This window comes from Heptranchias perlo, chromosome 5, assembly GCF_035084215.1.
Source record: "Heptranchias perlo isolate sHepPer1 chromosome 5, sHepPer1.hap1, whole genome shotgun sequence".
Taxonomy (NCBI): Eukaryota; Metazoa; Chordata; class Chondrichthyes; order Hexanchiformes; family Hexanchidae; genus Heptranchias; species Heptranchias perlo.
Genome location: NC_090329.1, coordinates 22,013,569 through 22,025,889, shown reverse-complemented (window position 1 = coordinate 22,025,889; position 12,321 = coordinate 22,013,569). Strand labels below are relative to the sequence as shown.

General features: G+C 46.8%; 1 protein-coding gene across 9 annotated transcripts in view; it reads left to right on the top strand.

Annotated features, from left to right (window-relative positions):
* The first annotated feature begins 9,789 nt into the window (after positions 1-9,789).
* Positions 9,790-12,321, top strand: part of LOC137321339 (E3 ubiquitin-protein ligase TRIM9) — a 34,120-nt gene continuing 31,588 nt past the window's right edge. For all 9 annotated transcript variants that reach the window (XM_067983724.1, XM_067983722.1, XM_067983718.1 and 6 more), the window contains exon 1: positions 9,790-10,566. In XM_067983724.1, coding sequence (XP_067839825.1) covers positions 9,790-10,566 — 777 coding nt within the window. The remainder of the gene's footprint in view (positions 10,567-12,321) is intronic.

The window sequence follows — 12,321 nt, the reverse complement described above, 5'->3', positions numbered from 1 at the left end:
CAAGAACCTTACTTTCAGTGCTGACTTTTCTTCCAGTTTCTTCCTTACTATTTTGGCATCCTGGGTTTGGGGACCAATACTTCTGCCCTTAAGAGAAGAGGTCCCTTTCACCTCAGCCCACCACAAATGTCAAGAAAGGGACAGAGTCTCATTAGGAGACCTTTCCTCTGGGACTGCAGGTCATGCGCTGTTTCATCGACTTGAGTACGAAATCTAGGCTGACACTCCCGATGCAGTACTGAGGGAACGATGCACAGTCGGAGGTACCATCTTTCGAATGAGACATTACACCGAGGCCCCGTCTGCCCTCTGAGGTGGAGGTAAAAGATCCCACGGCACTATTTCGAAGGAGAGCAGAGGAGTTCTCTCCAGTGTCCTGGCCAAAATTTATCTTTCAACCAACATCACTAAAACAGATTATCTGTTCATTATCACATTGCTTTTTGTGGGTCCTTGCTGAGCACAAATTGGCTGCTGCGTTTCCTACATTACAACAGTGATTTACACTTCAAAAGTAATTCATTGGCTGCAAAGCGCTTTGGGACATCCTGAGGTTGTGAAAGTCACTATATAAATGCAAGTCTTTTTCTGAATTAGTTCTAATAATGTAAGCTTCTTCAGTTTTGATTGGATATTAAGAATATATTAGTCGCGTTTTCTTAGATGAGAGAGCACTTGTAGAGCTGTTTTCCCGGTTAGTGACACTAATCCAGTGTCACCATTGCTGGTTCAATCAAAAATAGGCAAAGTAGGAGCTTTTATCCTTTACAACAAGCAAAGCACTTAGCTCATCATAAACTGAGACATCCAAATCCCAACCTGCCCAGTTCTGTACACCATAGCCAAAGATCCAAATGTCAATGGGGAGCAAATTTAATGAGCTTCCAAACTCAGCTACCCAGATTATTAGCTGATACAACAGTGTCATAAGCTATTTTTCGTATCCCAAGTTTACCAGTGCTTCATAATCCGTTACACCCTGGAAGGTTAAATTTACATGGAGTCCCTACAATTCATTTTACTGAGGGATCTCACCAACTGCATTTCCCCTCTCCCCTTCTTGGGAAGGTGTTAGATTGCTTGTTGATCACTTTCAGTTGATCCAGGGAGTATCAGGTTCAATTTTATGCAGGAAACATACATCAATTAGCAGATCACTACATTCTTCTCTTATGCTTAGGTCTTGAGTTTTCCCCAAGTCAGTGGTCATTTGCAGCTGAGCCAGGCCCTTTGGGCCTAAGCATTTGGGTTTAGAGTACTACAGGTGTTCTCTGTGGCCTATTGTGTTAATGCCCCTGTACTTGTACTTTGATATTATTGTAATGTTTCAACTTTTTTGTTTCCTATTTCGTCTTTCACTAAGCTTTCCATTCTTTATCTCTCCTAGTAACCCTGAAGTATCCCTATCCAAGTGGGCTGGCTATTGGTTTTGATACTGTCTCTGTCCATTTCGGAGAATAGTAGTTTTGAACCTCTTCTGAATTGTCTTGTGGCGAAATATTTACTGTTTCTCTGGGACCTTCGGTCTTTGGCATCTGAATTCCTACTCCAGTCGGTCTGTAGTTCTGGCGTTAAATTTCTATCGTAAGTATTATTCTCCTGGTCTTGCAACCAGGAACCTGAGTGCTTTACTGCATCTCTCTTTTGGTTAGCATTGCCAATTGTTTGTTTCAGTATAGATTCCCTCTTCTATCCATAAAGGGATAGATGTAATGGAAACAGAATACACACCCAATAGTGGTTCTGTTTCACCGATCTGGAAACATTCTTGGACGGCTACTGTTCACCAGATGCCTTGAGCTTTTCTATGATTCCATAACTGGATGCATACTTCTCTGTATGGAAGAGGATCCTTTCCTGTACCTTGAGTGACAGGTCATCACAAAACACTCGGGCAAACTCTACATCATCCCCTAGTTGGACTATTTCCCTTCCTGCAAAACATGTATGCCACACTCTATCATAAAAGGTTCTTGCGTCTTCATACATAGGTTACTTGGTCTGCTAAGCAGTCGTAATTGCATCACCTACGTCATAGAACTTATAGTTTAGTTTGATTGAAACCGCTCCTGATAATTCTGCCAACTAACACTGGTGGTCCCCCTATCCACAACCTGACATCAGAGACAACTGTAAGAAGCAAAAAGTCAGTTCGATCAATATAATCCCTATCTGTTCTAGTTGAGAATTAACAACCGTTTTCAGAAATGGAATTTCCTGACTTCTTTGGGTCGAACTTATGAGACTGATGTGTTGAGCATGAGGCCCTGTCACTTCTCAGGAGAGCGCAATACTACATACACTGCTCTTGCTAGGCTGTTCCTGATTGGGTTCACCTTCGCCAACTGCTGCATGTAGCCTCCAGAAATTGCAAATGGGGACCTGACTACAATAACAACCACATGCATTTAGTAGCACCATTAAATGTACAAAATTGTCCCATGGTGCTTCACACAGGCTTAACGTCATGGATAAGGAAGTGGCTGTCCCTGGTAAGGACTCATCATCCCCGGTGGGGTAAGTTAGCTCGTGCGGCCATAGGAAGTACCATGCCTAATGGTGCAGATGCATGGGCCACCATGAACCCCTCTTTGAATTTCTCTCAACTTCTCCTTCTTCTGTTGCTCGACTGATCTTTCCTGATCTTTTACTTTCTTGACCTCTTGACTGACTTATGTGTCAAATGCCATCTTTTATACATCTCCAGGTAAAACCTCTTTTCATTATTTCACTCCATCTGAAGTGATATACTTTGTGCAGGGATTGATTCCCTTATTCGGCCACAAATACCGTAGGCAAATTGTGAAACCCTTATAATTAAAAAATTGTTAATTACTTGAGAAAGCCAGATTTCCTGATAAATTTCAAAGGTGTTTGCTTTGCCATGCCATAAATACCTGTAGTGAGATAATTCATAGAAGATTTTGGTCCCCGAGCTCTATTTGTGAAGACTCCTTCACTTTGCTTGGCTGTGACGAGGACAGGACAAGATAAAGGACTGTCACTGTAGGCATTTTTGTCTTGTCAGCAAACAAACATAACCCATCATTAATCCTTGACAAACCTGGATGTGCATTGTTCCAGTCACTAATTAGAACCAGATGCTAACTGGGAAAGGTTATTTTGCTGACAGTGCATAATTGTGTCTTGAATTATCCATGGTTCTTAGCATTAACTCATTCTGTTTTCCCAGAGTTCATCTTTTTAGGGCCCTTTCTCTTCAATCTCCACCCACCTTACATCAAGTGCAATTTCCTATGGGTGGGCAACATTGACATAAGAAGCAACCATCTGAAATATTTACATATTCATATAGGGCCGTGGACATCCTGCATATCACATCCCAATGCTGATGCATGTAGGATGATTGTTCGTAATCATGCGCCTATGAAATGGGTATTCAGGGTCACTAGGTAATGATAAGTATACAGAAGGTCATGGGAAGGACACACTATATTAAGGCATTTCTAGTTACTTCAGCTACTTCTTAACCATTTTTCTTCATTTATTTCTGATGGCACTTAGATTCTCATGAGTCTTTGTGCCAAATGTTCTAATATTTTTTTGCTCCCAGTATGGCAACAATGGGCTTCCTAATTGGACATCCCCTACCTGAGGTGTTTGAAAAAAGAGGATGCCAACCCAAGGATGCCAGGCAGTTTAGGCTGAACATTGGATTCTTGTGCCAACCCACTAGAATGCCATATCTGCACCTGCAAACACTGGTGAACATATCACGCTTTGGCAGATGATTAATGCATGTTGAAGTCAACTATTCACTATATTTATTAATAACTTAGATAACACAATAGAGAGCCAAAAATCCAAGTTTTCCGATGACACAAAGATGGGTGGTATAGTAAGTAGAGCATAAAATTACAGAGACATTGATAGATTAAGTCAGTGGGCAAAACTATGGCAGATGGATTTCAATGCAGGTAAGTGTGAGGTCATCTATTTTGGACCAAAAAGGATAGATCCAAGTATTTTTTAAATGGTAAAATTCTAGGAACAATGGAGGTCCAAAGAGATTATGTACACAGATCACTAAAATGTAGTGGCCAGGTGCAAAAAATAATCAAAAAGCCTAATGGAATGTTAGCATTTATCTCTATAGGTCTAGAATATAAAGGGAAGTTTTGCTACAGCAATACAAAGCCCACATCTGGAGTACTGTATACAGTTCTGGGCACCACACCTTAGAAAAAATATATTGGCCTTGGAAGTAGCGCAGCACAGATTCACCAGAATGTTACCAGGGTGCCAAGGGTTAAATTATGAGGTGAGATTAAATAAACTAGGCTTCTATTCCCTAGAATATAGAAGGTTAAGGGATGATTTGATTGAAGTTTTTAGAATTTTGAAAGGAATTAATGGGGTAGAGAGAAACTTTTTTTGCTTGTGGGGGTGTCCAGGATAAGGGGAGATAACCTTAAAATCAAAGCCAGGCCAATTAGGATACGGTAATGTAGTGGTTATGTTACTGGACTAGTAATCCAGAGGCCTGGACTAATAATCTGGGGCCATGAGTTCAAATCCTGCCACGGCAGCTGGGGAATTTAAATTCAATTAAATAAATAAAATCTGGAATTAAAAAAAAACTAGTATCAGTAACGGTGGCCATGAAACTACCAAATTGTCGTAAAAACCCATCTGGTTCACTAATGTCCTTTAGGGAAGGAAACCTGATGTCCTTACCCGGTTTGGCTTATATGTGACTCCAGACCCATAGCAATGTGTTTGATTCTTAATTGCCCTCTGAAATAGCCTAGCAAGCCACTCAGTTGTAAAATCTCGCTAAAAAAAGTCATAATAAGAATAAATACTGGACGGACCACTAGGCACCGGACACGACAAAGCCAAACCAAGCCCAGTCGACTCTGCAAAGTCCTCTTCACTAACATCTGGGGACTTGTGCCAAAATTGGGAGAGCTGTCCCACAGACTAGTCAAGCAACAGCCTGACATAGCCATACTCACAGAATCATATCTTTCAGCCAACGTCCCAGACTCTTCCATCACCATCCCTGGATACGTCCTGTCCCACCGGCAGGACAGACCGACCAGAGGTGTCGGTACAGTGATATACAGTCAGGAGGGAGTGGGCCTGGGATCAGGTCAAACATGGGCAAGGAAACCTCCTGCTGATTACTACCTACCATCCTCCCTCAGCTGATGAATCAGTCCTCCTCCATGTTGAGCACCACTTGGAGGAAGCACTGAGGGTAGCAAGGGCACAGAATGTACTCTGGGTGGGGGACTTCAATGTCCATCACCAAGAGTGGCTCGGTAGCACCACTACTGACCAAGCTGGCCGAGTTCTGAAGGACATAGCTGCCAGACTGGGCCTGCGGCAGGTGGTGAGCGAACCAACATGAGGGAAAAACTTACTTGACCTCGTCCTCACCAATTTACCTGTCGCAAGTGCATCTGTCCATAACAGTATTGGTAGGAGTGACCACCGCACAGTCCTCGTGGAGACGAAGTCCCATCTTCGCAATGAGGACACCATCCAATGTGTTTTGTGGCACTATCACCGTGCTAAATGGGATAGATTCAGAACAGATCTAGCAGCTCAAAACTGGGCATCCATGAGGCGCTGTGGGCCATCAGCAGCAGCAGAATTGTATTCCAGCACAATCTGTAACCTCATGGCCCAGCATATTCCTCACTCTACCATTACCAACAAGCCAGGGAATCAACCCTAGTTCAATGAGGAGTGTAGAAGAGCATGCCAGCAGCAGCACCAGGCGTACCTCAAAATAAGGTGCCAACCTGGTGAAGCTACAACTCAGAACTACATGCATGCTAAACAGCGGAAGCAACATGCTATGGACGGAGCTAAGCGATTCCACAACCAACGGATCAGATAAAAGCTCTGCAGTCCTGCGACATCCAGTCATGAATGGTGGTGGACAATTAAGCAACTAACAGGAGGAGGAGGCTCTGTAAACATCTCCATCCTCAATGATGGCGGAGTCCAGCACGTGAGTGCAAAAGACAAGGCTGAAGCGTTTGCAACCATCTTCAGCCAGAAGTGCCGAGTGGATGATCCATCTCGGCCTCCTCCCGGTATGCCCACCATCACTGAAGCCAGTCTTCAGCCAATTCGATTCACTCCACGTGATATCAAGAAACAGCTGAGTGCACTGGATACAGCAAAGGCTATAGGCCCCGACAACATTCCGGCTGTAGTGCTGAAGACTTGTGCTCCAGAACTAGCCGCGCCTCTAGCCAAACTGTTCCAGTACAGCTTCAACACTGGCATCTACCCGACAATGTGGAAAATTGCCCAGGTAAGTCCAGTCCACAAAAAGCAGGACAAATCCAATCGGGCCAATTACCGCCCCATCAGTCTACTCCCAATCATCAGCAAAGTGATGGAAGGTGTCGTCGACAGTGCTATCAGGCGGCAACTTACTCACCAATAACCTGCTCACCGATGTTCAGTTGGGTTCCGCCAGGACCACTCGACTCCAGACCTCATTACAGCCTTGGTCCAAACATGGACAAAAGAGCTGAATTCCAGAGGTGAGGTGAGAGTGACTGCCCTTGACATCAAGGCAGCATTTGACCGAGTGTGGCACCAAGGAGCCCTAGTAAAATTGAAGTCAATGGGGAAAACTCTCCAGTGGCTGGATTCATACCTAGCACAAAGGAAGATGGTAGTGGTTGTTGGAGGCCAATCATCTCAGCCCTAGGACATTGATGCAGGAGTTCCTCAGGGCAGTGTCCTAGGCCCAACCATCTTCAGATGGTTCATCAATGACCTTCCCTCCATCATAAGGTCAGAAATGGTGATGTTTGCTGATGATTGCACAGTGTTCAGTTCCATTCGCAACCCCTCAGATAATGAAGCAATCTGTGCCCACATGCAGCAAGACCTGGACAACATCCAGGCTTGGGCTGATAAGTGGCAAGTAACATTCGCGCCAGACAAGTGCCAGGCAATGACCATCTCCAACAAGAGAGAGTCTAACCACCTCCCCTTGACATTCAACGGCAATACCATCGCCGAATCCCCCACCATCAACATCCTGGGTGTCACCATTGACCAGAAACTTAACTGGACCAGCCATATAAATACTGTGGCTACAAGAGCAGGTCAGAGGCTGGGTATTCTGTGGCGAGTAACTCACCTCCTGACTCCCTATAGCCTTTCCACCATCTACAAGGCACAAGTCAGGAGTGTGATGGAATACTCTCCACTTGCTTGGATGAGTGCAGCTCCAACAACACTCAAGAAGCTTGACACCATCCAGGACAAAGCAGCCCGCTTGATTGGCACCCCATCCACCACCGTAAACATTCACTCCCTTCACCACTGGCGCACAGTGGCTGCAGTGTGTACCATCCACAGGATGCACTGCAGCAACTCACCGAGGCTTCTTCCACAGCACCTCCCAAACCCGCAACCTCTACCACCTAGAAGGACAAGAGTAGCAGGCACATGGGAACAACACCACCTGCACGTTCCCCTCCAAGTCACACACCATCCTGACTTAGAAATATATCGCTGTTCCTTCATTGTCGCTGGGTCAAAATCCTGGAACTCCCTTCCTAACAGCACTGTGGGAGAACCTTCACCACACGGACTGCAGTGGTTCAAGAAGGCGGCTCACCACCACCTTCTCAAGGGCAATTAGGGATGGGCAATGAATGCTGGCCTTGCCAGCGATGCCCACATCCCATGAACGAATAAAAAAAAGAGAGAATTTTGGAAACAGTTCTTCACACAATGGGTGGAACTCTCTCCCACAGTTGATGCTAGCTCTATCAATTTTAAATCTGAGATCGATAGATTTTTGCTAGCCAAGGCTATTAAGGGATATGGAACCTAGGCGGGTGGATGGAGTTAGGATACAGATCAGCCATGATATCATTGAATGGCGGAACAGGCTTGAGGGGCTGAATGGCCTACTCCTGTTTCTATGTTCCTATTTGTCAAGATGCCCCCTATCATTTCTGCAGACCCTGGATCACTATCCTGGCGATGACATGGGGAACTGTCTTTGCACAGTCTGTCAGAAAGTTATGCGTAGAGGTGTGCCATCTGCTGCGACGATATCTGCAGCTACCATGCAGCATACTGCTGACACATGCAGTGACAGTAACGGTTAGTTGTGGCCTGAAACTTGGCTGCATCTCCTTGCAGGGAAGCTGTAATGCTGACCACAGAGAGCCAGCCACACTACTCTCAGCCACCTCAGTGGCACTGCCTCCGCTTCAGCAGCCATCGCATAGGACATTGAGGGTTGGGCTATGCCATTCCTAATTTGTAGACTCATCTGCATCTTGGCTTTCCTTTCACTTCATCTTTGCCTGTCATATTTTAGTTGCCTTTCCTTCCACCTTAGAAAAGGCTGCTAATGGATTGAGGAGCTCTTTCCTTTCCAAAGGCTTTGTCGTCCTATTGTGACACTCCCCTCTAATTATTTCTATCCCTTTAAATTTAATTTACAGTGTTGTCTGCTTCCATCATTAGTGTGTTCCATACCCACATCCAAACCTGAAACTTGGAGTTATGCATAACTATGATAATGAGCTGACCTGAGGAAATTTGGTGCAAATAACCTTGCGTGTCAGTGCAAAACCCATTTCTAATGACTCGGGTATAAACTGCACCAATATCCGGAACTGTATCAGTAGGTTGTAAATTCTTAAATACCAGATCTTTCACTGACAGGATTAATTCTTGATTAACATCCGAGTTTGGGTGCACACGTTTAACGTTGATTTTAGCTTTGCTACAATGCTTACTTAACTTGTGTAGTGTGAACCAAGTGCTAAAACCTGACCTGACTCCGGAGCGAAGCGGAGTAAGATTACCTCTCACAGGGCGTCTCAGTCTGCTAACGTCTAGTATTAGGCTACAACCCTGACTCCAGATTTAGGCTGCATTTACATTATTGCCATCGAATAATCCCGTCTCGCTCCAATGCTATGGCCATAGTGTAAAAAAAACGCACTCTTGGCTATTCATTGTAATTGAGAATTAAAAACTGCAGGATAACCTACAAAAAAATTAGCAAAACGAGTGTGTATTCTGGTGTGATTGCTCTGTGCAGTGTCCCTCTCCTCCTCCTGAGGGGGCTTGACAGGGTAGATGCTGAGAGGTTGTTTCCCCTGGCTGGAGAGTCTAGAACTAGGGGGCATAGTCTCAGGATGAGGGGTCGGCCATTTAAGACCAAGATATGAGGAGGAATATCTTCACTCAGAGAGTTGTGAATCTTTGGGATTCTCTACCCTAGAGGGCTGTGGAGGCTCAGTGGTTGAGTATATTCAAATGTAAGGAATCTTACACCAGGTTATAGTCCAACAGTTTTTTGATAAAACTGTTGGACTATAACCTGGTGTTGTAAGATTCCTTACATTTGTCCACCCCTGTCCAACATGGGCATCTCCACATCATGAGTATATTCAAGGCTGAGATGGATAGATTTTTGGACATTAGGGGAATCAAGGGCCAAGGGGAGCAGGCGGGAAAGTGGAGTTGAGGTCGGAGATCAGGCGTGATCTTACTGAATGGCAGAGCGGACTCTAGGGGCCTTATATGGCCGACTCCCGCTCCTATCTATTTCTTAAGTTTCCCCGAACGCTGGCCACCAGCGCGAAGACTACATGTCCCAGCGAGCAGCGCGCACGCAGGCCCCCCCCCCCCCCCCAGGGGCTGGGCGGGAGGAGGAGCGTGCACATGCGCAGTGTGCAGCGTCGCTGTCCCTTGCCTGGTGCTGTTGGGCGGCTCGTGGCCGCGCGTTCCGTTTCGCGCCCCCCCCCACCCCCCCTCCCCATGGCTGACATGGAAGAGGAGCTCAAGTGTCCGGTCTGCGGCTCTTTCTACCGGGACCCCATCATCTTGCCGTGCTCGCACAATGTGTGCTTGCCGTGTGCGCGCACCATCCTCGTGCAGACCCCCGAGGCCGAGCCGCCGTCGCCCCAGGGCCGGGCCTCGGCCTCGGCCTCCGACTACGACTACCTGGACCTGGACAAGCTGAGCGTGTACAGCGAGGCGGACAGCGGCTACGGCTCGTACACCAGCTTCGTGCCGGCCACCCCCAGCCAGAAGTCCCCCAACGGCGTCCGGGTGTTCCCGCCGGCGCCGCCGCTCCGCCACTCGTGCCTGACGTGCCCGCAGTGCCACCGCAGCGCGCTGTTGGAGGAGCGGGGGCTCCGCGGCTTCGCCAGGAACCGCCTGCTGGAGGCCATCGTCAGCCGCTACCAGCAGAGCCGCGCCGTGGCCACCAAGTGCCAGCTGTGCGAGCGCAGCCCGCTGGAGGCGGCCGTCATGTGCGAGCAGTGCGACGTCTTGTACTGCGAGCCGTGCCAGCAGCGGTGCCACCCGGCCCGCGGACCCCTGGCCAAACACCGGCTCATCCCGCCCACCCAGGGCCGCGTCAGCAAGAAGCTGGTGGCTCGCAAGAGCTCCACCTGCACCGAGCACGAACTGGAGAACCACAGCATGTACTGCGCCAACTGCAAGATCCCCGTGTGCTACCAGTGCCTGGAGGAAGGGAAACACGGGAAGCACGAAGTGAAGGCACTGGGAGCCATGTGGAAACAACACAAGGTAGGGGCTTGTGTTCACTGGGGTTGAGTGGGTTGAGGAATGACCCTAACGGGAGGGCTTCAACACAAGGAAGAGTTATGGTAGGGTGAGTAGTGATAGATCATTTCCACTGGTTGGCAAGACTAACAAGGGAGCACAAAAGAATTACAAGGGAGGTTAGAAAAAAGTCTTTACTGGTGGTTAGATGGTTAGAATGTGGATCTCGAACAGACCAATTAATGGAATCAAACCCCTTTACAGTCCAATAACATTCTCTCTCAACAGGGCTTGGGCAGAAACTAGCTGGGTTTGGATGTGGTATCTAGCTTGTCAGTTGAGCTTAACCGCAGGGCACGAACTGTTCGATGACCTAATGCACAAGAATGACAGTTTGAAAGTGTACTGTGTTTATCAGAATCGGCTTTGCTTTATCTGTAGCATCCTGGGATCATGGGAAACGAAAGAAATGAATTCAGGAGCATTTCTTTCCAAGGGATGAAAAAATGCTGATTCGTCCCCAATTCTTGATTAGAAACAGTGTAGCTGTGCAATTTCCAAACAAGTCAATCAACAGTAACCTTGCGTCTGGAGGATTTAGCAAACCATCTTGATGTGGATCTTCTACTTGTGAAATTAATGTCAATTGACCAGTTGCGAGCATGAACTCACTTGGCCAGATGTTGTGCTGAGAGTGCCAAGATATAGTTCAGGTCCCTAGGGCAGGAATCAATTAAAGTCTCACACATGAGATTCTTGAGCCACTTACTAGGGAAGAGTTTCCTTTTGCCATCATCACAGTTTTTATCTTCCGAGTACCTTCTAGGTGGTCTAAAGATCTGGCCACCCACCCGGTATTCAGATCTGGCACGCAGGTCTCCGCTCGCCGGGGATGTCTGGAGTGGGTCTCGAACCCTTCACCTTCTGACTCAGAGGTGGGTATATTACCACTGAGCCAATGGTCACTTGTCCAGATGCGAGTACCCCACTGGATATCAATACAGTATTTAGAGACCATATTCTAGTCTCCACTCGCCGGAGCTGTCTGGAGTGGAGCTTGAACCCATCATCCACTGACTCAAGAGTTAGAAATGCTACCATAGAATCATAGAAAGGAATCATAGAAAGCATTTCTAACTCTTGAGTCAGTGGATGATAGGTTCAAGCTCCACTCCAGACAGCTCCGGCGAGTGGAGACTAGAATATGGTCTCTAAATACTGTATTGATATCCAGTGGGGTACTCGCATCTGGACAAGTGACCATTGGCTCAGTGGTAATATACCCACCTCTGAGTCAGAAGGTGAAGGGTTCGAGACCCACTCCAGACATCCCCGGCGAGCGGAGACCTGCGTGCCAGATCTGAATACCGGGTGGGTGGCCAGCTCTTTAGACCACCTAGAAGGTACTCGGAAGATAAAAACTGTGATGATGGCAAAAGGAAACTCTTCCCTAGTAAGTGGCTCAAGAATCTCATGTGTGAGACTTTAATTGATTCCTGCCCTAGGGACCTGAACTATATCTTGGCACTCTCAGCACAACATCTGGCCAAGTGAGTTCATGCTCGCAACTGGTCAATTGACATTAATTTCACAAGTAGAAGATCCACATCAAGATGGTTTGCTAAATCCTCCAGACGCAAGGTTACTGTTGATTGACTTGTTTGGAAATTGCACAGCTACACTGTTTCTAATCAAGAATTGGGGACGAATCAGCATTTTTTCATCCCTTGGAAAGAAATGCTCCTGAATTCATTTCTTTCGTTTCCCATGATCCCAGGA